A 26,770-nucleotide genomic window follows, 5' to 3' on the forward strand; every position below is an offset into this window, starting at 1 on the left:
TGTATTGATATGTTGATTTTACTGGTTGATTGTTAGTAATATAATCTCCTGAAGCCGTACTATTTACCCTTTCTATTGGTATCTGCATTAAAATTGTAGTTTTTCCGACAGCACGTGAAGGCAATAAGGGGATGCCATGTATCAGGGGCTGTGTCCCCCTTTCGAGCAAACAATAGTTCAATATCCTGGCAGGAACAACCGGCGTGGAGAGCACCTTCCTTTATGACTATCACAGAATTTAAACAAATAACACAATCAAGCAACGTCTACTCTGTGATTATCCACAATTACACCACTGGTGTAGCCTGATCAGCCATAGCAATCAAAATAAATTACACTTCTTTATTGTACAATGCAACCTTATTTATTTAAGGTGATTGGTTTGATTAGGAGAGTTAGTGGACTGGTGTACACTTATATTAAGAAGGACCTTTGCTGGGGGAAAACTGTAGTAGGCTAACCGGACAACCTTACATTTAAATTGAATAGCCCTGACATGTTTCTCCACACACACACACACACACACACACAGACTGACAGGAAGCACGGGCGAGAATTATGTCGGCGGTATAAAAAACATCTCACAGCTGAGATCCCGCATCTTTCCCTTTAAAGGAGCGCAGTGATGAGTCGCTGGGTAAGAACGGCCGTGTGCTCCTCATCGGGAGACCCACTGGCTATTTATTATGTGTCACATTGTTGTCCTGGTTTTAATCTGATGAGACGGTAGAAGAAGATTTTTTTTGTGTCGCTACTAATCGGATTCGCCTTGACTTGACCCTGAGGAGGAGGTCCTTAATTAATGCAGGGGTGGCCCATATGGAGCTGAAATGTGAAAATGCTAAATTTCAAGGACGCACTCCTTTTTTTTCTCCGACTAATGATTTATGTTGAGAAATAGAAGTCATCGGGTCAAATCCTACATCGCATGAGACTCGTGGTTTTTGCAGTTGAAGACAAGCGGGAGGAATTATTACGGCATATGATGATTAGACTCCGAGGTTTGGTTATTTGCGACGCGCGGCGTAGGTTTTTGCCGTAACGATGTGATCAGATTGGGATCCCTGGTTTCTCGCTGCGCTGCCCCCCAACAGAGTCGCTCACAATGCCGAGGGCTCTGCGGAGACTGGTGCATCTGGTGCTGTTCTGTCCTCTGTCCAAAGGGCTGCAGGTATGTGTGGACAGCATGGTGACAGTCTGCTTTTCTTGGGTTGCTATTAACCGCAAATTACCCACATGCACGTCAAGCTTTCCAGGGCAATATCTTCTGCGTACACACGCACATCACAAAATGTCGTGAAAAATGTAGAAGGGAATTAAAGGGTGCAGACCATCATCTTTGTTTTATTCTAACATCAAGTGGCCAGCATCCATTTAGCCTGCACGGAAACTGGAATCAGATTGCCTGGATGTGTGTGGGCCTCTCTGCATACATTCTGATTCTTGTTGTGCAGGCCTCAGCCCAGGCTACATTTATTGAGATAGGCTACTAAACATAAGTAAAGCCTACTTGTACTTTATCTGAGTATGTGCATACCTTATGCTTTAACGTTACAGAGAGCAATATTGTTTACTTTTCACTCCATCACATGTATTAATTACTGGGGAATAATCAAATAGAGATTTGTTATAAAAAAAAATGATGAGGTTGTACAAATACAAACATTGAATTAGAAGTTTGCGATTTTTATTTTGCTTAACCCCTTTAAACAAAATTAAAATAATCTGTGTCTAGTTCGAGTTTGTCATATCAGATGTCTGAGTTGTTCAGCACAGTCACACAAGAGAAGTCCAAACGATTAATACAGAATTGTAGAACTTGCGACGCCTCGCTGTGCTGCATCTTGTGACCTTTACAGTAAATGGGGGAGTTGTTGTAATATGGTATTACTTATATTGATGTATTGCTGCTTTTACTGAAGCACCCCTGTATATCAGATATGTTGGTTCTATCCTGAGGTCAAGTGACCAAGCTGTTCTTTCATTCATTGTGGTGTAGGCCTGTTTTTATGATCAGTTGTCATGTGTTCTCAGGTTAACTGTGTTTCTCTTCTCCTTCCAATCCATCCTTTCCTCCCCTTTCCTCCCTTTTTCCTTCCTCCACAGAGTCGTCTCCCTGCCATTAAGGTGAAGTACCTTCTCCTGGCATGGCTGGGCATCCTCATTGCCAGCTGGGTCATCTACATGCAGTATGCCTCATACTCTGAACTCTGCCGCGGGCATGTCTGCCATATGGTCATTGTAAGTTTTAATCTCTCAACGCAGTGAAAGCCAATGTTCATAACTTCATCAGTGTGGTGGTGGTCAGGATGCTACGGGGACATTCTGCTGCACAGCCATCCCCTTCCTCATCGTTATGTGGCTGAATTAAGTGGCTCATTTGTGGTAAATCGTTATATAAATATTATGGTCAGATTTCTGTTTATGCTGGACCTTTTTAACGCTGGTGTGGTTAGATGTAAGATCCACATAACAAGTGCATTACAGACGAATAGAGGCAACAACAAAAAGGTAGTAGGCAGCACAGATATGATGTTTGTAAAATGATGTAGATGCAGCGGCAGATGAACGTTTTCTAACGGATTCAAGGTGGGGTAAAGCTCACATACAATAGAGAATGGATTTGTTTTTAGACAAGAAAAAGAAGATGCAAGGCTCTATGTTTCATGAGTTACTGGGCGGAAAATGAACCGCAGATAGTTGTAAGGCAGAAACAGAAGAATACAGGCTACAATCATGTTCCGGGCTGCCGCAGTGAACCGCTTAGACTCCTAAATGAAGTGCTCAAAACAAGGGGAAATATGGCAGGACAAATGGACGGGAGGTCTTTTGAGGAAGAGGAGGGACAGTTGGGGGGGGCTGCTTGGTTGGGCCTCTTCCTTCATACATGGCCTTTGAAGCTGAGTAACAGTTACAGCCTATAGCTAAACTCCTCTCCTGCTGTGCCCAGCTGTTTTCTGAGATTTTCGGCTGTTGAGAACAGAACAGGCGCTGACATTTGATGAGACACCGAGGAACACGATGGCGATTAAGTGGATAACCACTCAAGAGGACTTGATGCGCAATAAAAGATCAATGATTGTAACCTCATCATAATAAATAATCAGATCTTCACAACAGTTTTTTGTGCCTCAGTTTTGACATTGTTAAATAACGTTGAAGAAAATGTAATAAATAAAGGCTAATCTGATTACACGGAAATGTTTCGTGTCGCTTGGATAAGTGCTGATGAGGACGGGAGCACAATGGGTTTTGATTTGCCTGTTGCTGCTTTGTATTTTGGTGACATGTCATTAACATGAGTGCTCTGAACGGGGAGGAGAGGGTGAGAGGGTGTCAGTAGAAATAACCTGCTGTAATCCAACATTTGTTTTTACACATGTTAGATTGTGCACTTTTGAGGTGTTGGTAGAAAGATTTTGTCATCTTAAAAAGGAGCCAGACTAGCTGTTTCCCCCCTTTTTCCAGTCTTTGTGCTTAAAACCTATTGCTGCTGGCGATAGCTTCCTATTCACCATACAGCACAGACATGAGACTGGTATTGATCTTCTATAACCAGGATGGCGCTTTGAGAGACAGTTTCCAACACTGTGGTTAACAGGAGTGTAGTCAATTAATTCCTTTGTTGGACTGATTCAGAAGCTGTGCCTTCAAACGATCCGTCAGTATGTCTGTGCAGTTGTGATGTAACAACTAAACAATATATCGACCGTTTCACAGTTTTTCTAAATGTGTCCCACTTTATTTCCTGCTGCAGTGTATGTCAATGAAATCTCGTCTTTTGAAACATTAAAGCATATAAACATGTTCTTGTAGAAACTCAAAATGATCTACGTTTTTATTTAAGCACTCTCAAATATAGCGTCAACCGAACTGTTTCCTGTGTTTACTATAGTGAACTTCCTGTTTCCTGTGTTTACTGTAGTGAACTTCCTGTTTCCTTTTGCAGTGTGATCACTACAGAAGGGGCATAATATCAGGCTCGTCCTGCAAGGCGTTGTGCGATCAGAGAACTCTGACTCTGCAGCACTGCAGGTCCACCTCCTCTACACATCAGGTGAAATAAACACACACTGTTCACACACACCCGCAGAATAAGAAAAAACACTTAGAAACCAGGCACACTTTGCGTCTATGCAAATGATCATTAGAGACACATGCATTTTTATTTTTACATTTAAAATATTGAATAAAGTGACACAGCTTTTATTTATTCTTTTTAAAATATAAGCATATATCCCTAAGGCCTTCGAGCATTCAATGCAGAATCATTCCATTCGCACATTTCTGAAAACAATAAATATAATGTCATTGACATGATTTTCTTATAATTATGGTACGTTTCTAAAAGAAGTTTTGCAGCACATCAATTTACAATTTAGTCTGACATATTTTTTTTTTTTCAGCTAATTATTTTCCTGGAGGAAAACACAACTTAAGCATTATCTACAAAAGTAATACAAAATATGACATCAAATTACAGACATAATTCTTTCATCTCTTGTTTTATTTTATTTTACTTGCAGGTGTACGGTGGACTGTGGAAGGAGAGACCCGTTGTGATCAAGTGTGGGATTGAGGATCCGGAGAAGATTGATGGGGCTCCGGACTCTGTGCTGCGGCGGGAGATGAGCTTGTTTGACAAACCCACTCGTGGAACCTCAATGGACGAATTCAAAGAAATGCTGCACAGTTTTCTCAAGGTCTTTTTTTTTCAGCAATTACACCATTTAATATAATATATATATATATATATATATATATATATATATATATATATATAATAATATATATATAATAATATATTTCACCACATAATACCTCCTTTTTGCAGGCTAACCTTGGTGAGCAGCCATCTCTGAGCACCTTGGTGGACAGGGTCATTACCCTCGCTGATGTCAATCAGGATGGTAAAGTGTCTCTAGCAGAGGCCAAGTCGATCTGGGCTCTTCTCCAGATCAACGAGTTCCTTCTGATGGTGGCGCTGCAGGAGAAGGAGCACACCCCCAAGCTGCTAGGCTTCTGTGGAGACTTGTACGTGACGGAACACGTGGGCCACAGCTCCCTCTACAGGCTCGAGGTGCCTCATTACCTGGAGGCTCTGGTCCCGGACGCCCTGAGCTCCAGCCTGAACCACTGGCTCGCACCGGCCTGGCCTCGGAGGGCTCGCATCACCATCGGCCTGCTGGAGTTCGTGGAGGAGGTCTTCCACGGGTCCTACGGCAGCTTCCTAATATGCGACGCCAGTCCTCGCCACGTGGGGTACAATGCAAAGTATGACTGCAAAATGGCCAACCTGCGCAGTGTGGCATCCGAGGCGGTCGTGCGGGGACATTTGAGAGGTCGGCGGTGTGAGACAAACGCGGACTGCACCTTCGGCCGGGACTGCACGGCCACCTGTGATCGACTGGTGAAGCAGTGCAACACGGAGGTCGTGCAGCCCAATCTCGCAAAGGTGTGTGTGCTTTTGCAGGACTTTCTGCTTTTTGGAGCGCCTTCAGACCTCCGTGGGGATCTGGAGAAGCAGCTGCGCACCTGTGTGACACTCAGCGGTCTGGCAAGCCAGATGGAGGTGCACCACTCACTAGTCCTTAACAACCTGAAGACGTTACTGTGGAAGAAAATTTCTAACACACAGTACTCTTGAAAACCGGGTTGAGATTATCCGAACCTGTAAATCTACAAAATGAGTGAACTATGACATGGACACAAAGCTTTGCCAAATGTTTGAGAGGCTGGTGATTATTAGTGTATTTTTTAACTCTACATTGACTGTGAATAGCAGGAAACTGTGAAATACTGCTTATACAATATGAAACAGCTGAAGAAGAAGACTTTATTTTTTGTCTTTTGTTTTCTAATGCATTATTTTGAGAAGCACATTTATCTGTTTAGACATAATATTCTCAGGGCACTGCCTATAACTTTATCTGTAAAATAATCTGAGTCATTTTAGTTTTTAAACTCTTTTGTCTTTCCCTATTGAGGCAGAATGTCAAATTGGACAACGGTGCGATTTTTGTACAACTGTAAATATTGTTGGAGTTTTCTTGTTCCCTATGTGTGTAAATGAATCCATGTGACGCAGATGTAAGACACAAATAATGGATCGAATAATGCGTGTATACGGTAGCACCGAAATGTCCCTCCTGGTATTGATCGGATATCGATAATGTATTCAAATCGACCCGAACAGAGCTGTAAATGATAATCAGACGTTAAACTTGAATTAACTTTTAAACCATAAATAAACATTAGTTGGTTTAAGCAATTGGTTTTCAGCTATTGTGAATTAGATTGCATCCATCTAAACTGGGTAGCTGGTGTCTGTACCACAAGAAGTAAAAAGTCAAATATGTGTAACAGTAGTATATAATAAAACAGCAAAAATCACCACGGATTGAACAGAAACATCACAGGCAGAAGAGATGTTGGACAGTATGTACTCGTCACCCACTGATTTAATCCTTTTTTTAAAAGGACAACAGCTGGACAGTTGGTAATGCTGAAAGCAGGCATGCCTGATGATCCCAGACAAATTGATATGGTATACTGATACTTCTTTGACTATAGATCAAAGTGAAACAGATGCCAAACTGCAGTGACTGCTTTATCCATTTAAATCTAATTTAAGCCGGGGTCATGGCCAAGCACAGGATAAGGGATAGGGTTAGGGTTAGATGATAGGAAGGTCCTAGAGTCACACTTCAAATCACATTCATGAGACAATTTGTCTAATTTCAAATGAGATTTTAGAGGAAATGGTGCATTGTTGCAAAATAATTTCACAACAGGCTAATAGCAGACCACCTCAAGGTCTCAAGTGTCCCCGAGACATATCTTTCACAGGAACCGTACGGACGGACAACCCGGAAACATGTCTCGGGCCAAGGCCGTCACCAGCGTGGAGGTATAAAACAAATGAAATGAGAACCAGAAGACGACGTGTCACAGAAACTAGATTCATTAAAGAGTAAGATACACGGAAGTTCAGTCTCAACACAGGACAACATCATGTTTCATCACTTTTTCTTCCAAATACAGATGCATGATGACAGGGAGCAGCAGACGATTTGTACTTTTTTTCAATGTCTCTTATTTAACAATATATCATGTCACGAGCTTGGCGTGGCCGGTGCCGACAAGCCGTGCAGCAGCTCCATCCGCCTCCTCTTGTCCTTGGCGCGGTTGATGGTCATCTTGAATAAGCGACAGTACGTCTCCACGGCAGCCGGAGTGTCGTCGTTCCCGGGCACCGGGTAGGTCACCAGGCTGGGGTTGCAGTTCGAGTCCACCACGCCGACCGTGGGGATGTTCATCTTGGCCGCGTCTCTGATCGCCACGTGCGGCTGGAACACATTGTTGAGCGTGGAGAGGAAGATGATGAGGTCCGGTAAGCGGACTCCCGGGCCGTACTGGATGGGGGCGTTGGTGAGGAGGCCGCCCTGCCAGTACCGCGTGTGGGCGTACTCGCCGCAACTCTTGGCGGCGCTCTCCACCAGGTGGACGAACTGACGCTGGCGGGAGACGAACAGTATGACGCCGCCGCGGTACGCGACGTGGGCGGTGAAGTTCAGGGCTTGCTGGAGGTGCTCCACGGTCTGGTCGAGGTCAATTATGTCTTGGTCCAAACGGCAGCCATAGAGGTACGGCTCCATAAGCCTAGAAAAAAGAAAAAATCGATTTAGGTTTTAAAATAGAGAGGTCACTGCAGCAAACTGTGCTTCACTTTTCAGGGTCACAGCTCTCCCTCGAGTTTAACATCGACTTATTGATTCGTCTGCGGTCAACTTTATCAAACCAGTTTCTGTTTGGCTTTGTTTCTCTGATGTGGTAACACATAGCGCTAGTATCCTCACATAACCGTATCATTCATCTCAAAATGCTCGTGAATAAGTTCTAATTGTATTCCATTATTACTTTATCTACCTCCTATTATTTATTTATGCGACAACCGCATTTCCTTTTAGTTTAGCAGTGACATTTTGGATCGTAAACAAAAAAAAAAATGAAATGTTAACACTGGTTACACATTAAAACAGCACAGTTGTTATAAATGTACTGTAATGGGGATATTATGTAGCCTGATATTAACACTGTTCCTCGTGTCTCTGTCTGGCAGACTGGAATTGCTCAGTGACTTTTAGGCGTCACAGCTTTACTGCTCTGCGTCGCGTCAGGTAATTGATTTAATTTAAAAATCAATGTGTTGGGAGCACAGAATCAAAACAAAAGGTCACGTCCAAACAAGTACAGACTGCTCTGTGTGTTACCGGGTAGATCTTCATTTCCTTCACTAGAGCCGAAACTATTTGTTGACTTATTGATTAGTTGTGCAACAGAATATTAACCGGCAACAAATGCCACACTTTATTGGTGGATTTGCTGCTTTACATAGTTGTTATACGATAGTAAATTGTGTTGTAACTCTGTTATGTTGTTTATTATGTCCACACTTCTGTCCATCCTGGTAGAGGGATCCTTTGTGAGGGTCCCGGGACAGAGGATGTATAGAGTGTAAAACAAAATAAATTGACTTGAATATCTTTGGGTGTTGGACTGTTGCTCGGACAAAACGAGTTCTTTATATATTGTATGCTTTGTTAGAGAGAGCTCGTTTGCAACAACTCATCACTGGAATAGTTATGCATATGAGAAATAAAGAACTTGAGACCAAAATAATTATCTATTAATCAAGAAAAGATTGATCGATTATGAAAATAACCCGTTGTTGCAGCCATGTCCCTCACACTGGAATGGACGAATCAATAGAATTGCTTCAACATCATGCATTTTGAATTGGAGTATAAATGCACACCGACCTGTGTCTGCAACCTTTCTTATGGCCGAGATGCACTCGGGCGTCGAACAGGTCTTTCAACGAGAAGAGCTCCGACACACGGAAGAAGTCCGGCTTCTCCAGCGGCTGGTTTATCACTTTATCTGCGTGCAGGAGCCACAACATTACTAAAAGTCTGGTTTAAAAACAACGTCACACACTCCTGCTTGTTTTACATTCGTTAGCTCACCTGTAACATCGTCAGCTTTGAGTTGGGTCGGTTTGATGGCTGCTGCAGTAGCGTACTGATGTCCAGCACACGGGTACACAGCAGAGGGTCGTAGTCCCCAAAGCCCTAAATATGAGACACAAAGTGGCATCAGTCAAGACATCGGACATTAACTTGTAACCAGCGAGTCAGTAACTGCTAGCTGCTAGCTACATACGTTAGCCGTCAAATATATTGCTAACCAAACTGTCAGGATTATAAGCATCAACCAGAACAATACCACAACTGGTCTCGAGATATAATACTGTGTGACATTCAGACAGAGACTTCCTCTGTCGGACAATTAGAAATACTTATGAGCAGATACCTTTCGTTAGCGCCCGGGCAGCCATGCTTGCTTCAGGAGCACCACAGAAGGTCAGCACACTGCGACTGCGCGTTTTGTCGTTCAGGGACTGCCGTAAAGTTGTGGTTCTGTCGTGACAGTTTTACATAATAGACTACAATACCCATGACGCCAGATCATTATTTTTTAACTTCACAACTTTATTGAAAAACAAATACACAACACTCTCGTGTTATTTAGTTATATATATACTCCTGACATGGAACAAATGTTTGAAACGAATGACACTTGCAACAAAAAGAAATGCTGTAATATGAGAACATAAGAATTCACCGGCTCTGTACCAGGACAAGGATATTTATAAAACAGCAACTAACTAATACCCGTCCACCAGTAAACTCTAATTATTCAGTAGCAGCATGAAAAAATTTAACGTTTAGTGTAAAATTGCGAAAAATAAATGCCCTTCATTTGCTACATTAACAAGTGCACTTCAATTTAGCGTTACATATTTCGGAGAATCTCTTTAATATTGAACCTGCAACATTAGCCTACAAACCGGGCAAAACGTTCTTTTTTTCAAAACCCAACTAAAAGAAAGTATGTGCTGTTTGAAAATGCTCAATAAAATCCAACGCCACTAGCCTGCAACATCAAATCCAAACGCAAACGTGACATAAACATATGCTCTTGAAGTGCAAAAACATCATTTTACAATAAATACTCAACAACCCACATACTGTAATATGAAACATTATCAAATGAATGTTTCAAATACAGAATTAAGTTGTATTCTGTTATGCTGTGGTGGCTGGGTGCTTCATTTTCCCCTGAAAAAAAGATGAAAAACTTGGATGAGTGGGTTTTTATATGACTGATCACTCAATGTGGAGACACACCACACACATACCTTTTCACTGGAATGAACTGAAGCTTTCTTTTGACACGTTGCAGAGCCTTGCTCTTCACTGGAGCTCTACCGCGAGAAGGAACCCCCTGCAAGTATTGTGTAATACAGGTTTCACACTCTCTGAATATGGACAACTTTTTACAAACAGCCAGATGGCCGAGGAACAGACAAAGTTCCTTGCCATTGGTGGAGCTGAAGAGGTTAAATATCTAGTTTCACCATAAAGGGATACAAATAATGGAGCAAGGTAAACTGCACCAGAAACTCGTCTCTAGTTGTACCTTCTTGCATTTCTCAGCCTGGTAACTCCTGGGGAACATCTGGCTTCTCTCCTCTGTGGTAAGAGCTACGCAAGGTCTGACGATGATGCCAGGGTCAATGGCACTGGACAAAGACCTGGGCAAGGCAAAGCAGGACACACATCAGAGCGGTTCTACTAATTCATCCCAAAGTCTGTCTTAAAGCCAGTGAACGCAGCTTGTAAATGAAAAACGGGAGGTGTTCCATCAGCCAGGAGCGTTACTGCGATGCAATTAGCATTGTTATTATACATCATTAATGAGGATGAGGAAGACCCATTGTCATCTCGGATTCCACTCTTTATTACACAGATGCACTTAAAAGACACAGCAAAAGTTTTTTTTTTTTTCTGAAAGAGTAAAAGAAAAAAGAAACACTTCTTACAAAATATTTACAAAACCTGGCAATGCACAGCATGTTCGGTAACTTTTTTTTTTTTTTTTTTGATAAACAAAAATAAATAGCCTTTTTTTCCACATAGGAAATTCAAGAAAAATTCAACATGACAAAGAAATGAACACACTAAATATCAAGCGTATCGAGACAGAGAGGAGTAACTATGTGGTTTCTGTGGAATCTAGAACACACGAGTCATAGAAGTATTAAGTCCAAGATTGTTATGGTGGCTTTCATCAACAACGGAGCTTTAACTTCCCATCCGTGAGTTTAAACCAAGAGCACTGTGTCTGAAAAACAAATGTTGGGAAGACTGATACGATATCTCCATGGTAGTCTAGAAAGGATATGTTCCCGTAACAAATGGTGTTCTAAAGCTGCTCTAAAAATGATGCCTTTTAAGGGTCAAGAGGGTATAATCTGTGTCAAAAGTGGACCATGGCCTTTTCTCTTTATGTGAAAAAGTTAGAAAGGACTCCCTCAACCTGTGGTTTTCTGGAACTATCATCATTAGAGGAACTCAGATGTAGAGCTTTAGCAGTGTGGGGCAATGACTTAAAGACATAGGTTAGGGTGGGAAGTGAAGAGACATGTTTTAATACATGGTGAGGCCAGGTAAAGTCATGGTAAAATGTATTACGCTAGATTAGTTAGCATCTGACTGGTCTTTCTTTTTTAATTATAAATCTAACATATAAGCATTTAGGAGAATCGGCATAGATTTTGAAATGCGTAATTGCAAGTTATAGAAAATGTAATTAGAACATTTTAGCCATATTGCTGCGTTCTGCGTGCATTTAGATTTAATGTACACCAGGACATGAAAGGATCTAAATCATATACTAAACATTTGGTTTTCTGGCTTTTATTCAGATAGCCCTAATGAAGGCAGTTATGGACACATTTAACAATAACAACTTTTTAACCTTTGCACATAAAGAACCTACATAACACAGGTAAATTAGGTGATAAACATTGCTAATTTGTGTTGATAAATTCAAACAATACATCGAAATCTTGAGCATTTGGTCTGAACCTTGAATCTTTATTTTGTCATATTGAGGTTATTTCTCGTGGTCACTTCTTTTTTTACATAAAATCTGAAAGATATTTAAGATGATATCGTTTTCTGCAAATAAATATTCTGCATTTTGATGGTGGTACTACTCATGCTGTCTGCCTCTTGTGCCATCATGTCGCTGTATTGCTTTTCAAAGGTTTGATGATGATATAAATTAACCTTTAGATCACAAAACAAAATTGTCATGGTGGTGCTATTGTGTTACATTGCCGTATAAATGTACAAACACATTTAAAAAATGCCTGTTTTGTTTTATCGTATAAACAAACATTCCCTTCGAGCCTATAAATGAATGAGCTTAACCATAACCTACATTATATATATCAGCAATCAAGAAATGAACTCGTAGAAAATTGGCTTATGATGCTATGGGACACAGAGGCCAAAGAAAATACTTACAATGTGGGAAAGCCCTGCTTCTTCTCTGGATCTCTGCTGCTGCCTGACTCACAATCTGTCTCATCTATAAACTCTTCCTGTGATCTTTCTAGATGCACTTGTTTATCGTCTATCTTCACGCTCTCGCCTTCTCTGTTTATCTCACTCAGCAAGTCCGCTTTCTCCTTCCCCTCGCTCCTTTCCCTGCTCCGAACCTGGACATGGTTGGTCCTATTAGACTCCAGTTCGACGAACACACTCTTGTCCTTAGACATGTGCACCATACTCTCCGTCTCTCCTTCTATAGGGCACTGGGATCTGTGGCCGGGCGCAAGGCTCCGTGCAAAGGGCGTCCTTGGATGCTGCTTGGCCGTAGACAAATGATGCAAAACAGGGGACCTGAACTTGGTATTCACATTTGTCTCTGTAGAGCAGGGGAAAGGTGCTCTGCTGGTTCTTGCGGAGGACCAAAAAGGGACTGCAGTCTGTGATTTGTTCCCCCCGCTGTGATATGGAGTTCCTGATGCAGTCTCGCTGATTTTAGATGAAGTGATATGGAACGCAGTTCGACTGGTAGTCCTAGGGTCAGTCGCTGGGAGTCCAAGGCTCTGCCGCCACTTGATTGACTCGGCAATGTTCGGACTCACACCGGGCCGAACCCTCTCGATCTGTGGGCTGACATCCTGGCCGTCCCCTCTCCCAGAGATAGGCCTCCATTGCTCGGTTCTAGCGGCCCCCGCCCCGTCCGCTGGTTCCAAAAGGCTGGGGCTGCAGGACTGGACCGATGGCAGGCGTGACTGTGCAACGTCAGCAGAGACGTCTGCCGGTGACGAACTTTGCGGCGTTGGAAGAGGACGACTCCTCAGAGGAGATTGTCCAGAGAGAGGACTGATGATTGGAATTTCAGCCAGCTGATTTTCCTGTTTGATGTCTTCACCTCGAAGTGCTGTACAAACCTCGACAGTACCATTCCTCGATACATCTCCATCTTTACTTTTCTCTGCGGTGGAGACTTTGGCCTTTTCAGCCAGAAACCTTTGGATCTCTTGCTCAATGCCATCGTCGCTGTCTACTGAACTGCTTTCTTCCTCTACCTCAAGAGTAGTCTGAGTATTGTGCGGCAACAGGGTGTCTTGACACCCAAATGCTGGTTCACCGTCATGTATATCATCGTGTTCTTGACTCTTATTAGGAAGTGTAAGTTGTGAAATGCTCTGTTTACTCAGTCCAGCCTTGTCTTTCATGTCATTCTTACTCTTTTCTAGTTTTTTCAAAAGACTGCGCTTGGAAAAAGGATCAGGTTTAAACTTTTTGGTCTCTAAAGCATTTCCAAGCTGTGGTTCTTCATCGTTGGGGCACAGCCTTGGTTTCCGCTTCAAGTCTCTTGTTTTTTTCTTTGACTTCTTTTTTGTTTTGAGCAGGTCTTTAATAGCGCTGTCTAGGTCCTCATCGCTGTCAAGTGAGCTGCTTTTGTCTCCACTCTGCTCCGTCTTACGTAATCCAGCCATTGGGTGTGTTTGACTTCTCTGGGATTCTTGCCCATGCTCAGGTGAAGGTCTAGGGTACGTTTCTTTGACGTTATCTGTCCCTGACGTGATGGAAATGCTACAGCTTCCCTCTTTCTGTTTTCTTCTCTGTGTCAAAGACAATCTTGAAGGTTTCTTTTGGGTTGCAACTTTCACTTTCTCCGGTTGATTTCTATGCTGAGGCTCTTGAGTCGAAGCAGCGGGCAGCTGTTTGTGCATTTGGGCCTTCTGCTCCAGAAATGTCCTGATTTCTTGCTCTATTCCATCTTCACTATCAATAGAAGTGCCATCGCTGTCTTCATCTGGGCAGTTGTCAGGGGGTGACGATTGCAAGGAAGATTCGGTAGGAGTGCTACTGCTGAGGCTGGGATGGAAGGCCTCGGGCATGACAGTTTTTGAAATGTCCAGTATTGCCTCAGCACACATGAGCTCCACAGTTGTATTAACCTTTGGAGGGGCAGGGCTAGTTTGCGCCTTAAAACCATCTTCTTGAAACAAAAGCAATCCATTTCCTTTACCATTCGAGCGCTCTAAAAGTGTGCTCTTGGGTATGAAAACAGGAGGAGGAGGAAGTTGAACAGATTTAGCTTCTTTCTCTGCTCTGGTCCTTTTCTTTCTCAGTCTGTGTTTCTTCATGTTTTCCGTGCTTGTACTTCCAACAGCATGCATCAATGACTTGGTAAAGGGTTTCTGCTCGTGTAAGAATGGCTTCAGGACACTCTTCTCCTTGAGTTGCTCAAGCTGGTAGCAACGAATAGCTTCCTCAATCCCATCATCACTAGTGGAGTCGGACTCTTCTCTGAATGCATGCGGATTGAAAGTTTCCGTTTTGTTCTGCTGCTCTTTTTTCTCCAACTGGTATCTTTGAATGGCTTCCTCAATGCCGTCGTCACTACTGGAGTCATTTGACTCTTCGTCTACCTTAAGTGTGACCGGGCACTTTACTTTGTCGAAAAGGCCGATTGTTTTAGAGAGCCGCTTTGTCTGCTCTTTGGGCAAGGCTGAACTTGTATTAGTTGTACTTGTATTTGAATCCAATTTCTCAACTGCGTTGTCATTTAGGAGGGCCCTGTTTTTGATATACTTTTGTATCGGTATAACAGCTGGTGCTGTGGAAGTCTCAGCTTCCATACTCTTTGGAAACTGGCTACTGGCAATCAAAAAGGTATTGCTGTCAGAGATCTGGTTGGAATCCTCAAGAACTGTTGGGCTTTTCCTGGGAATCTTGGATGATTGTAGAAAGGCTAAGCATGGTTCTGCCTTACGTTTGTGATCATCCTTTTCCTTCAGGTATTCCAGTATAGCCTCCTCAATTCCTCTGTCCACAGAAGCATCGCTGTCAGAGTCACTGCTCTCATGGTTGATTGGGGAGGTAACATCTGCCTGTTGGTTTTCGGTGGAACCTGTAGTTTTGGACTTTTGGCCCACATAAGAACCCATTGCAACCTTGCAGAGTTGGGGATGACCGTCGTGTCCCGGTGGCACATTTTCCTCGATCTCGTCGCCCATCTCGAGTGAGGACTGGGTGTTCCTAAGGCTCTCTATGATCATCTGGACCTTATCTGAGATAGGCGTGCCTCTGGTGGACAGCTCGCTGTCAGAGTCATTGAAGCAGATTGGAAGGCTATAGCCTCCAGGTGGGCCACATGTTCTCCATTTTGTTGGCGTCGCTGCAACAGGAGGTACATTCATCAAGTACATTCTAATGAAGTGAGGTCCTCGACCATTGGAGTGCAGCTGCCTCCGATCACACTCACATTGTTCAATCTGAGAAGAAAACAGAAACAGAGAATCAGTGACAGGCAAGTTCCACGACCCACGTGTGGGAATCATGTATCAAACTATTCGGATGGCAAAACATTATTATTCACTCTGTGTCCACATGTCGGATCCTTTTGTAAGAGCTGTGAATTAAGTCTGTTATGCCACTGGAGTATTGTAAACTGAGCCAACAAAAATAAAGTGTCTAAGACATCCAGATTTCCATTTTGTCCAATTGTTTATAGAAATCTTAAATTGATTTATGTTTCAAGAGATTTTTAGGGACATTTCAGGGAGCTGACAACTACTACTCACAACCACCAACACACATTTAGAGGAAATAAGCTGCATTTATTATTTTTTTGAATTGTGGCGAAGAGTTGAAAGTTTATTTCAAATCGTCATATTCATACAAGTACATACATTAAATTTGGCGTATTCAACCCATCATTAGCATTACTTACGTTACTGAACATTTCATTTTGCCATTTGCCAACAATTTGATTTAAACATCAGGATCAAGAAGATAGCATTTCCCGTCTATGCAAGTAAACTTACGAATATAGTCAGCTTCCACTAAACCTATGACTATCCGTTGATTTAATTTCCTCTCCTTTACTTACCCTATCAGAGTAGACAACACTGATGGAGACACCCACTCACAATACATATCCTTGCAAACAGCTACACATCCTGAATATGCAGCAGTATCAGTAACTTAAGAGCTCTGCTGCCATCCTGTGGAGGAACTCGATGTGACCATTCTGCAGTACTTTATTGAAGGCTGCATGTTGTTTTCATGTTAAATGCAATGGTGCTGCATGGTTCTGAGAGATCTGAGTTAGTGCTTATTTATGTGTGATTTTAGGGATATTTGGGAGACTAGAGATGGCTGTGTGTACAGTACGTACGCTGTCTGCAGCTTCCTCACAGTGAAAGCCTTCAAGTGGCTGGCTTTAGTCAGTCTCTTAGTCGTGTTTTGGTTCCTTGACCAAAAAGCTCAGTAACTGCAAGCTAAGTCAAGTGCATAAAAGTAATTTATCACCTAAATGGAACAGGATCAAGACTAGGAATCTAATAAAAGTGAAAGGAGGCAGTAATGCTGAGAGACTTTAACTGTGAAATCACTGAAGAACGTGTTCAGTTTACATTCTGTCCCACTGAGGGAAAGAATGGACTCCATCACGGCTCTGATGGATTACGGCAAATAACCTCGGGTCTTTCAGCTATAGCCAAAACCTCGGAGCATGTCAAAAGACACAGGGCTGCCCATCGCCAGATGTACCTGCAAGTGGGCCCTGGGACAAACATAATTCCAGCTCTATAGTGGCTTACAGTTGATTTAAAGTAAATGTATCGTCTTTTAGTTAAGCCTTGGTAAGCCAAACTGTAAGTGAAATATTTAAATAAAGTTATTTTGACACCCCTCAACAAGACAGGGGTTTAGGCTTAGTAAAAGGTATTACCAAATAAATTTACAATGAATCAAATTACTGCAATGTAATTAACACACAGTGAACCTCAGCGTCAATTGTCCAATTTGTCCAGTTAGTAATCCAGCCTTGTGGCTGTCCTCAAGCTGTGATTGGAGTGTTAAATGCATTTAATAAAGCACATATAATACAAAAAATAAAACGGTATTCCATTCCTCCCTCATATGTGAGGACTTTGCACACACAATCACAGTATACTCTTGGGCGTGGATTTTCTGTTTTCCTATTTTATGATTTGACTGTGGCAGTGAGTGAGTGCTTAAAGCAGACTACTCTGGTACAGCTTACTTAATAATCTTGCAGTGACTGAGATATGCTTTCAAACTCAATTCATATCCAAATAACAAAAAAATAAATAAAGACATTTTACATGCTCTCCTTATGTTAACTTTTAGGTGGCTAAATAAACCACTTTTTCCCGGGGGCTCCATGGAACCCACCAGAAAGCCCCTACAGGCCCCCAGACCTTTGTGTTAATTTGAGAACATCGAATATGAATTTACAGCACAGGCAGGTATCAAAGGAAAGATTTTTGGATTACTTGAGCACATGCACACATTTGTAAACGTACATCTTCCAAATTATTACTGTTTACGACATTATAGGAGTGATAGGACTGATGTTACAGGTTGTTGTGGGTATTAAGGAGAATCCAGAGTGTCAGTGACAGGCTAACGGCTAGGATTTGACACAAATGAGCCCTAATTCCTTCAAATTAAATGTGTTGAATGATCATGTTTATCCAATCAGTCTTTGTCTTCTCAGCACCCTCTCTCTCACTCAGTTTTAGGGCAACATTGGATGTTGTTTAAGCTCTCATTGACGGACAGATTCGAGTATGGACACATTAACAAAGTAATGCAATACAGAATAAATATGGAAAGGTGTCACTTCATGAGCAGGCTGGGCTAGTATTCAAATACTTTATGCAAATATAGCTGCAATATGAAAATTGTGTTAAAGAAAGTTTCATCAGCAAACTGTACTTCAACCATAACAAGTAAAAATTCTCCGTATGCAGGAGGAATGACACCTGCCTTATTAGATTAATAATCATCGATGCATCAATGTTCAGCCTATATAATGTGTATATTTTGTGGAACAATGCAACGTATTTCATATCCAAGATGTATATATATATATATGTGTAAATCAATCTGCAAAGTAACTGGTAACATCAAACTTAAGATAAATACTTCAAGTATCTTAAACTGTAATTCTATGATACTTGACTAAGTGTAATGTAATACGTTCCACCACTGGAGTTAATATGTCTTGCTTTTCGACAGATAGGTGGATAGATTTCAAGCTTTGTCGTTTAAAACCAGATCTATACTGTTTGTATGAGTTTAAGCCGTTTCTGTTGCTCAAACACAATTCTTGCGCCCAAGTCGAAAACTACGGGTACCTGCCAGGCTCAGACGATATCGGATGTTAATGTCGCACCTGAACCTAATACTACAGCGATACTTGTCCAGAGATGAACGGTGTTCACAGCCGGCGTTGTACCCTCCATGAACAAGCATGCTGTCGGACATTAAACCCGTTGAAAAGTCGCCATGCAACAGCCTTTGCTTAGCCTACCTACCCCCAAATGTAACGTAAATCCTCCCTTCCAGCTCCACATGCACCCTGCAGGGGAATGGACAACCCGGCTACAGACAGCTAGACACAATATGTCTTAACTCTTAATCATTGTTCCCCTCAGTTATTAAACATAATAAACGTGGTATAAATGTGCGACTAACTGCAGGAAACCAGGAGGGGTCACGAAGAGACGCCCAGCTGAAAAAAACCCCGCCGAGAGTCGCATAAACCGAGCTAAACATGTAGCATAACGTAGTCGTATGCCAACTTTGTTTGACATATCATATATACGAAGAAAGTTTCACCACACATGCCAAAATTAGTGGGTAGTATTTTCTGTATTACATAAGCAAACTGTGTAATTGCGCGTATTTACCCCTCCCCGGACGCTTTCCTGGTTGCAGGATTGAAACCCCGGCTGTCCTCGTAAACCTCTAGCGGCACGCACTGCACCGATGCCCGGCGTGCAGCGTTAGGAGACTCCGCAGAGCAACCATGTTTCTCGGTTCCGGCCATGGTTGTCAAAAAAAAAAAACCTCGATATTCGGTCGTTAACACCGCTAAACGTAAATAATGTCCGTAAACACTCTTACACAAAACAATACGGTTACATAGTTGGTGGAAATGGGCGAGGTAGTGTGGAGCATCGGAGGGATAACCGTGGCTAGCAGTCGGTGACTTGAAAGACACAGGCGGGCCTCTCGGCTGCTGCAGCCCCGGCATTTTCTCCGGCAAAGAAAGCCTTTGTATTGAGCCACAGCTTACCCTCCTAGCCTCGGCTATTTTTCCACACCGCTACAGCCACAGAACACAGTGCACAAGTTCAACTCACCCATGTATGAAACAAAAAACACCTCTACAGAAAGAGTGGGTTCATTGCTGCGTGGATAGGAGATGTTAGGAAAGGCGTCGTGGAGATATTTCGGTGTCCGTCGCCAGCTCAACACACACCGCCTGCAGCCCTCGCCGTCGAGTCCCCCTCCGCTCCGACTGCCAGGCGGGCCAGCAGCTTCCTTATACCCAAAGTCCAACCCTTTGGTCCAGCCAAGCATGGAGCCATTCAAATATGACATCGGCATTTTTTAAATGTACGTTTTACATTTCCATGTTTTACATAAAAAACAAACAGTTAATGCTGCATTCATAAATGAAAACAAGAACAATTAAGTGTTATTATGAAGTTTTATATCCAATATGGGAGTGGTTTGATACAACTCCCAATAACAGATATCATATATTTTGTAATACAATCCCACTACTACCATACAATATTCAGTAGTATTTAGTTATTTACTTGATAAATGTATATTCAAGTTTTTTCTTTAATATCTGTATTATACTTCTAAAACAGGCCAGATGTGCCAATGCATTCCATCCAAACAACTCAACAAAGAGAGTAAATATAATTTTTAATTTAATTGCAGACATTGAAATATCATTCAAGATCCAGAAAAAATAGATCATGTTGTCATTCAGTTAGGGTTCGCCCCCCTGTGACTTAATCTAAATGGATATTGGTGATCTATGCAAGGTTTATAAAAGCAGATATACCGCAAGCATACACTTAGAGAAAATTGAAGTCACATATCTGTTAGTCATTCAAATACATTTAATCAAAATATATCTTTAAAATGTTGTCTGTCTTGTTATTGGATTCTCAACTTTGACTTGATGGAATAATAATCCTCTAGCGTTGTGTCTGATAGGATGCATGCGTCAGTCACATAACTCAATGCAACTCTTTTCTGAAGGTTGCCCTGCCTACATATTGGGGTTAAGCACCTGTGTGCTGTTGGACATGTCAACACTTACATACTGAACGACTGTATGTAAGTGACTCATCTCACTGTCTTTTCTCATTAACCCTGAATGTAACCCTGAATCGAAGGTAATACTACAGTTTAAAGCATTGTGGGCAATATCTTATCTTGTAAAACATTTGTGAGACAGAACAGGTCCAGCACATCTAACCCGAAGACTCTGGTCATGCCCCTGTTTATTGGGGAAATATTTTAGAGGCTTTAGAAATAAACTTTTGAAACAAGTTATATTGGGGTATGGGAATAAAATTCGGGATGCATTTCAGTTTATTTGGTGTATTGTCCATTGCATTGTACACAGTGTGTATCATTAAAAAAAGAATAGGAAGGCGACAGTATTACTCATTGTAGATTCAGAATACAGAACAGACATGATGTACTTCACTTTATACTTTTATGATGTATCTGTGATTTAGGACTGTTGCCGTAGTGTGTGGAGTGTGCCACAGTTTGATTTGTTTCTTTACGGGGTTGTTCGTCTGATCCCAAAGAGCAGCACTGCGTCTCGAGAGGCTGTTTATCCATCAAAGTGTCTGGCTGTTTGCCTTCTGTTTGTAAGCCTCCTCTGTTTGCTGTTAGTCATACAGCGGAGTGTACTTAATATTTTGATTCAAATTCACTGTTGTTTTCATTATTGATTCATTTGAATAACTGATTAACTGTATTGCCTATACACTGTCAAACAACAGTGAAACAATAGCTATTGGAACTTCTCAGAACCAAAGGTAACGTCTTCAAATGTATTGATTTGTTTGAACAAAAGTCAAAAATCTAAAAACACTCAGTTTTAAATACATTTTGACAATAAAAAGCAGCAAATCCTCTCATTTGATAGACTGAAACCAGAGAATGTTTGGGATTTTTTACTATTTTGGTTTGGAAACATTACTGAATTGGCCGATTATCAAAATAATTGGAGTTTAATTGTATCAGCTCTAGAGGACTCTTTTTAGTTTGTCAACATTACATGTTTTAAAGTATACCTGCAGGTATTGTAAAATTGTGCCCGTCTCTTCATTTTGACAAAGACGATGAACACCTAGGCTACAAGAATATACACTTGTATAAACACTTGAATATACAAAATATACAGTCCGTGGCTCATTTACTGTTGATGACACCAGTTACTAAAACTGTAGATTGGGTCAGTAGGAATCAACTACAGCAAGCTATACAGAGTGACTCACTCCCACTGTGACTTTTGTCATGCTGTGCAACGATCCACACAATCCCAATCCTCAGGTATAAACGGTCTCGATTCACCTTTTGACATCTCACTGCACTTCTCCAGGATGGATTTGAACTTTTCGCTATCCATCATTTTAACATTCTCTGCTCATCCTCATCCTGTGTCTTGACTTCTGACTAGGCTCATGCATTTTCTTTCTCTGTCACTTTCACAAATATATGAATCTATTTTCCTAAAGTTAAGAGCTGGTGAAATGAGATTAAAAAAAACCCCTGATAGGTCAATAATGGAACACATGTCATTTATTAATTCCCTGGATCTGATGTTGTGTATGATATAATAAAAAAACAGACATTTACAATTTAGTTTATTATTCTGAAACAGCTAAACAGGTGTGCTATACGCTGCCAATGTGTGACTCTGTGCCAGTTCTACGACCACACTTCATTCAGAGTTATCATATTCAACTTACAAAGCCACTTAGTGAGTATAAAGTCACTTTAATGTCGTCTGAATTTCAGATTATATTCAATGGTGTGAAAAGCTGTCTGTGGACATTTAGGTCAGAGTTAGGTAACAGCTGGGGTTTATTTCTTTTATTTGTTAATTTTTCACGGGTGGTTCTTTTACCTTCCTGCAGAATCAGCCAGGTGGAAACATGGATGAGGACGGAAAGTCTATCACAGATCACTGAAAGAAGAGGCCTGTGTGAGGTGCAATATTTGGTTAGTGGTTTTCATCTTGCACTTTAACATTCGCTGTCATTAGAGATTTCAATGGATGGGACTTTTCGTCTAAATGTATGTTGCCTTTCAGTATAGAAAAATAGAATTCCGACTATTCGGAATATAATCTTTCAACAATTGACATGGAAAAATAAATATATTTGAGGCATTTAGGGATTTCAATATTCGGCTCACATTGTGTTTTGATCCGTCTGTCCCTTCAGACACCATAAGAAAGTATTGAGGACGAGGAGGCGGTATACCGTAACTACACTGTTCTAAATGCATACTGTGTGGGATCCTCTGGTCCGTTTCGCCGCAAGAAATGAGGTGATTTGAGTTGCCCTAATGGAAATGTGACTGAACAAATTGGTTCCATTTTCATGGCGGTGAAAAGACTGACACAAGCAGCACTACAACACACTGTGTATGTCCAGGACCTTGAAATGCCCTTTGCCTTGTTCCTTTGGTGTTTTCATTTGCATGCAAACGAGGAGGTGATGGGCTGCAGTTCTTGGTACTTGGTGATAATTTAATTGTGGAGACGTCAGAGGCACACGTCAGGTCTCAGGCCGACATCATTCATTTGCTAATAAAACAAAAGGCATGAGGGAAATACAAAGCAGTCTCTCTGTGTCTCTCCTGCCGCTCCTTTTCCAAAACCTTGCTGCCTGCTGCGGGAGCTCGGCCATGCAGGCACAGAAGTTACCAAAGGGAAAAGTGAGGTTCAGCACCATGGACAGCAGCCCCTGCTCACGCCGGCATCGAAGTGGAAGAATATGGGAATGTTTAACATTTAACCATAGTTGTTAAATTCAACTTTTACCACCAGAAGACATTTTATCTCTCTGTAACACCTTGCAAATATGTTGGGGCAACTGCTGCTGGAAATCCGTTTAATATTGATATAATCTATTTTAGAGGAATATGGTGGAACTGTCAAAAAAAATCAAGAACCTGGATGATTTCCTGGATGGACCACACATTAAAAGCAATGTTAGCAATTACACTAGAATTCAATAAGTTTGGTTTGATTCAAGTTGACATCCATCCATACCAAATACAGTATAACTATGTTCCTGCAGTGTATACCACCAGATGGCGGTGTAGTCCTGTAAAAAACAAAACAATGTACTTCCTCTATATAGGAGTTGTTTTTACACAGCCACAGAGAATATGCACAGTGGGCAGCAAGAGGAAAGGTCAAATAAAATGGACAGAAACGAATACAAATGAAACATGAATACAAAACAATAATCTTACTTACAAAACCAAAGAATAACTCATTGATTAGAGTCACATATCTATAAGTCTGGGTGCTAGTGAACATATACATATTAAAAAAAGGGTCTTCTTTTTCTATGCGTCACATTTAATTTTTATATTCTTCCTTGATAACATTTGATTTAGCATCTTCTTGCCAGCCATAATGCAGGAGCATAAAAACACATTGGTACCCTGAACTCTAAACACCAGTATGCTCTTCATGTTCTACAGAGTTGATCAGAGCATCTGTAGTCATTAGAACGTTTCTTTATTACGTGAAAACATTCCCATCTTCACTGTTTTCTTTAAAAACATGAAGTTGGATTTCTCAAGGGGGACATTCAGAGATATGTTAGCGTTGCTCCTACGGGGGGCAGCAGAGGCCCACTGTGGCGCTTCGGCTTTTTTTTTCTTGGCAGTATTTGTGGTGTTCAAATGGGAGAAAGGTAGTAAAGTAACAGGCTTAATTACAACACAAAGTTCAATCTTAATTTGTCTGCTCTCATCCTGCATCATCTCCTCAGAGGAGCATGACAACCTGATATGATGGCTGATGTTTATTAACCAAAATTAAACTGATCCGCAGCTTGAAATGCCAATCGGCTGGGCCATTATTTTTCTTAATGTGCCTGTCAGATAACCAAAAGTGCACACGTCTCGCTGCCATGCGTGTGCATTCAGAGCTGGTGGTCTGGGAAAGGAAGACTCTGCAAGCTCAAATGCAGGCAGACAGGCATTCTATGCAAGGTTAACTGTTCACACGAGGGTGCGGGCGTCTGCTCGAGCTTGTTAGTAGACCTGTCATTTTATGTTGTTTCCTTCGTGGGGTTGGGCCGAGCCAATACCAAAGGCAATAGTAATAGAGAGAGAGAGGGAGCATCTGCTGACACGAACAACATACAGTATACAATAGGGATAGGTGACAGGGAAAAAAGGATTTATCGTGCTTGAGCCCGATGCCGCAGAGAGAAGGAAAGCGGAGGTTTCACAATGAGATGTGAAAAGGCTTGAAGACGGTGTTCAGAGAGAAAGCCAAGACCCTAGCTGTGCCCCTGCTCCCACTCAGCACACATGTATGCACATATGCAGTTCCACCCACACACAAACACAGTGGGCCCAGCAATGGTTTGTGTTAAAAAAAGTTAAGAAATAGCTGCATATTTAAGCCGAAGCAGATACACCAGGAGTACTTCTTACCATATATCGCATGTGTAAACGGCAGAGGCATCAAACTCAATCACAATCATTTTCTCAAATTTGCATTCTACCCAGAATTAGCCACCATATCTCGACTGAGAAAGCTGACATTGTAACAAGCAAAAATGATGTTAGTCAGGCTTCTCCAGCTAATTGGCAGATGTGTGACACCCTGTGAGTGTATGTTGCATTTCAATAGCCAACATAATACATATTCAAGCAGAATACTTTGATAGCCCGGTGGCTGAATATGTAATTTATGCAGCAGGCGCATTAACACATATTAAAGATAACCATATAGATTCTCTTTTTGTAGTTCCCCGAAGCTTCAATCATAACCTATAACAATGTTTACTGAGTGATTTACATCCTGGCAGCTCTTATTATATTCTGTGGTGTTCTATTCTTAGAGTGAATGTGAAGTGAAGAATGCCTTTGCCTGTCAGGTCTGACATGTAAGGATGGTTCAGTGATTCACTGATCTCTGACATCCTCTTCACGTGAATGCTTCGGAACATGCACAGCGCAGACTTGAACCCGATGGCAGAGTTGGGGCATCTTAAGAAGAATAAAAGGCTTACTGTCACCTCAGGAAATTAAACTTGTACTTGTAAAATTCACAGTTAGTATTGTGCGACATTCTGCAAATGACTTTGTAAAAATGCCAACATCATCATGGAGATAAATCTGCTTAATTCAGCTCTGAGTTTTGTGCCGTGTTTAATTTGTTCTATCCTACTTCGGGGAAATAGTGTTTGTCAGCATGTTTGCTATTGACCAACAAGTAACCATGAGCAGTTGTCCTGTTGTATTTGGCTCTACTGCTTTCACTGATTATTCGTTATCACAAGTTTACGTCCTTGCTCTTTTCCTGGCTGGCACATTCTGATGCTCTGCAACGTCGCACAGAGTCCATGTTGCATAAGCAGAGAAAAAGGGGTTGAAGGACAGCTGGGCTCAGCCAACCTGCTGAGAAAAATTGAATGTACTTTCTACACCGATCAATACCCCGCTGTGTCGAGATGATAGAGAGTGGTTGGGGTTAGAAAAAGAGTGTTTATGTGGCACGGCATTGTCCTCACAGCTCTGAGGGTCATCCCGCACTCCGCATGTGCAAACTTTAGATATAAAGCATTAAATGTTTGGTAAATTAGCCTTTATCTTTTCATTCTCTGGGTGATCTACAACAAAGTATATCATTTATACATCCTTTGGTGACCCCCACCATCAACTGCCTTTTCATGCTACTCTTTTTTCATCCAGTCTCCGTACGTATTTAAAATGGTTCGCTCTCCACAGTGGAAACACTGTGGTTTACAGTAACGGCAATCATCTCTCTCCCACACATGTTCAACCCCGGTACACCTGATCATCACATTCCCATACTTTACATGCTTCATATGATTATCAGCAGCCCAAAATAGACTGAAAATGAAGTCTGATCTAAAAAGAGACAACGTAAACAAGTTTTAAAAAGGCCAATTGTGAGAAAAACACCAGTTTTGTTGCATAAACACAAAGGCCGTCTCCGAGGTTGAGAGTGAAAAGTGGTTAATGGAGTATTCCACACACACACACACACACACACACACACACACACACACACACACACACACACACACACACACACAGAGAGACAGAGACAGACAGAGACAGTAGATGTGTGCCTTCAATGCCTCCACTCCATAGGGAATGCTGATTTGATGAGTTCCTGTCATGGAGTTCACGTGGCAGTAATGCACTTGGGAGTTTTCCCACGACTCATTCATTCTGTCATTTGAATATGA

At 41.7% G+C, this 26,770-nt stretch overlaps 3 protein-coding genes across 3 annotated transcripts; 1 reads left to right on the plus strand and 2 right to left on the minus strand.

Annotated features, from left to right (window-relative positions):
* Positions 1-953: 953 nt before the first annotated feature.
* Positions 954-6,256, plus strand: dipk1b (divergent protein kinase domain 1B). The gene is made up of 5 exons (XM_079179517.1): positions 954-1,171; positions 2,107-2,241; positions 3,950-4,057; positions 4,527-4,703; positions 4,835-6,256. The coding sequence occupies exons 1-5, from the start codon at positions 1,106-1,108 to the stop codon at positions 5,645-5,647; spliced, it is 1,299 nt and encodes a 432-aa protein (XP_079035643.1). The 5' UTR covers positions 954-1,105; the 3' UTR covers positions 5,648-6,256.
* A 238-nt stretch (positions 6,257-6,494) lies between these two features.
* mrps2 (mitochondrial ribosomal protein S2) lies at positions 6,495-9,420 on the minus strand. Its single transcript, XM_079179124.1, has 4 exons — positions 9,376-9,420; positions 9,030-9,134; positions 8,823-8,943; positions 6,495-7,662 (listed from the first exon to the last, which is right to left on the minus strand). Exons 1-4 carry the CDS (start codon positions 9,398-9,400, stop codon positions 7,116-7,118), a joined length of 798 nt encoding a protein of 265 aa, XP_079035250.1. The 5' UTR covers positions 9,401-9,420; the 3' UTR covers positions 6,495-7,115.
* Positions 9,421-9,612: 192 nt separating this feature from the next.
* On the minus strand, positions 9,613-19,758 carry ppp1r26 (protein phosphatase 1, regulatory subunit 26). The gene is made up of 5 exons (XM_079179033.1): positions 19,619-19,758; positions 12,441-15,712; positions 10,546-10,660; positions 10,265-10,350; positions 9,613-10,184 (listed from the first exon to the last, which is right to left on the minus strand). The coding sequence occupies exons 2-5, from the start codon at positions 15,644-15,646 to the stop codon at positions 10,175-10,177; spliced, it is 3,417 nt and encodes a 1,138-aa protein (XP_079035159.1). The 5' UTR covers positions 15,647-15,712; positions 19,619-19,758; the 3' UTR covers positions 9,613-10,174.
* Between the last annotated feature and the right edge of the window lie 7,012 nt (positions 19,759-26,770).

The sequence above is a fragment of the Pholis gunnellus genome (genome assembly GCF_910591455.1).
Source record: "Pholis gunnellus genome assembly, chromosome: 18".
Lineage (NCBI taxonomy): Eukaryota > Metazoa > Chordata > Actinopteri > Perciformes > Pholidae > Pholis > Pholis gunnellus.

What these genes read in the sequence shown, in the direction of transcription:
- dipk1b (XM_079179517.1), top strand. Translation starts at nt 1,106, where the DNA reads ATGCCGAGGGCTCTGCGGAGACTGGTGCATCTGGTGCTGTTCTGTCCT. An exon ending in CCACCTCCTCTACACATCAG is followed by an intron (nt 4,058 to 4,526) that starts GTGAAATAAACA and finishes TTTTACTTGCAG; the next exon opens with GTGTACGGTGGACTGTGGAA. An exon ending in TGCTGCACAGTTTTCTCAAG is followed by an intron (nt 4,704 to 4,834) that starts GTCTTTTTTTTT and finishes TCCTTTTTGCAG; the next exon opens with GCTAACCTTGGTGAGCAGCC.
- mrps2 (XM_079179124.1), bottom strand. Translation starts at nt 9,400, where the DNA reads ATGGCTGCCCGGGCGCTAACGAAAG. An exon ending in TGCCCGGGCGCTAACGAAAG is followed by an intron (nt 9,135 to 9,375) that starts GTATCTGCTCAT and finishes TCTCATATTTAG; the next exon opens with GGCTTTGGGGACTACGACCC. An exon ending in AAGAAAGGTTGCAGACACAG is followed by an intron (nt 7,663 to 8,822) that starts GTCGGTGTGCAT and finishes TCTTTTTTCTAG; the next exon opens with GCTTATGGAGCCGTACCTCT.
- ppp1r26 (XM_079179033.1), bottom strand. Translation starts at nt 15,646, where the DNA reads ATGTACTTGATGAATGTACCTCCTGTTGCAGCGACGCCAACAAAATGG. An exon ending in AAGCAGGGCTTTCCCACATT is followed by an intron (nt 10,661 to 12,440) that starts GTAAGTATTTTC and finishes TGCCTTGCCCAG; the next exon opens with GTCTTTGTCCAGTGCCATTG. An exon ending in AGGCTGAGAAATGCAAGAAG is followed by an intron (nt 10,351 to 10,545) that starts GTACAACTAGAG and finishes CAATACTTGCAG; the next exon opens with GGGGTTCCTTCTCGCGGTAG.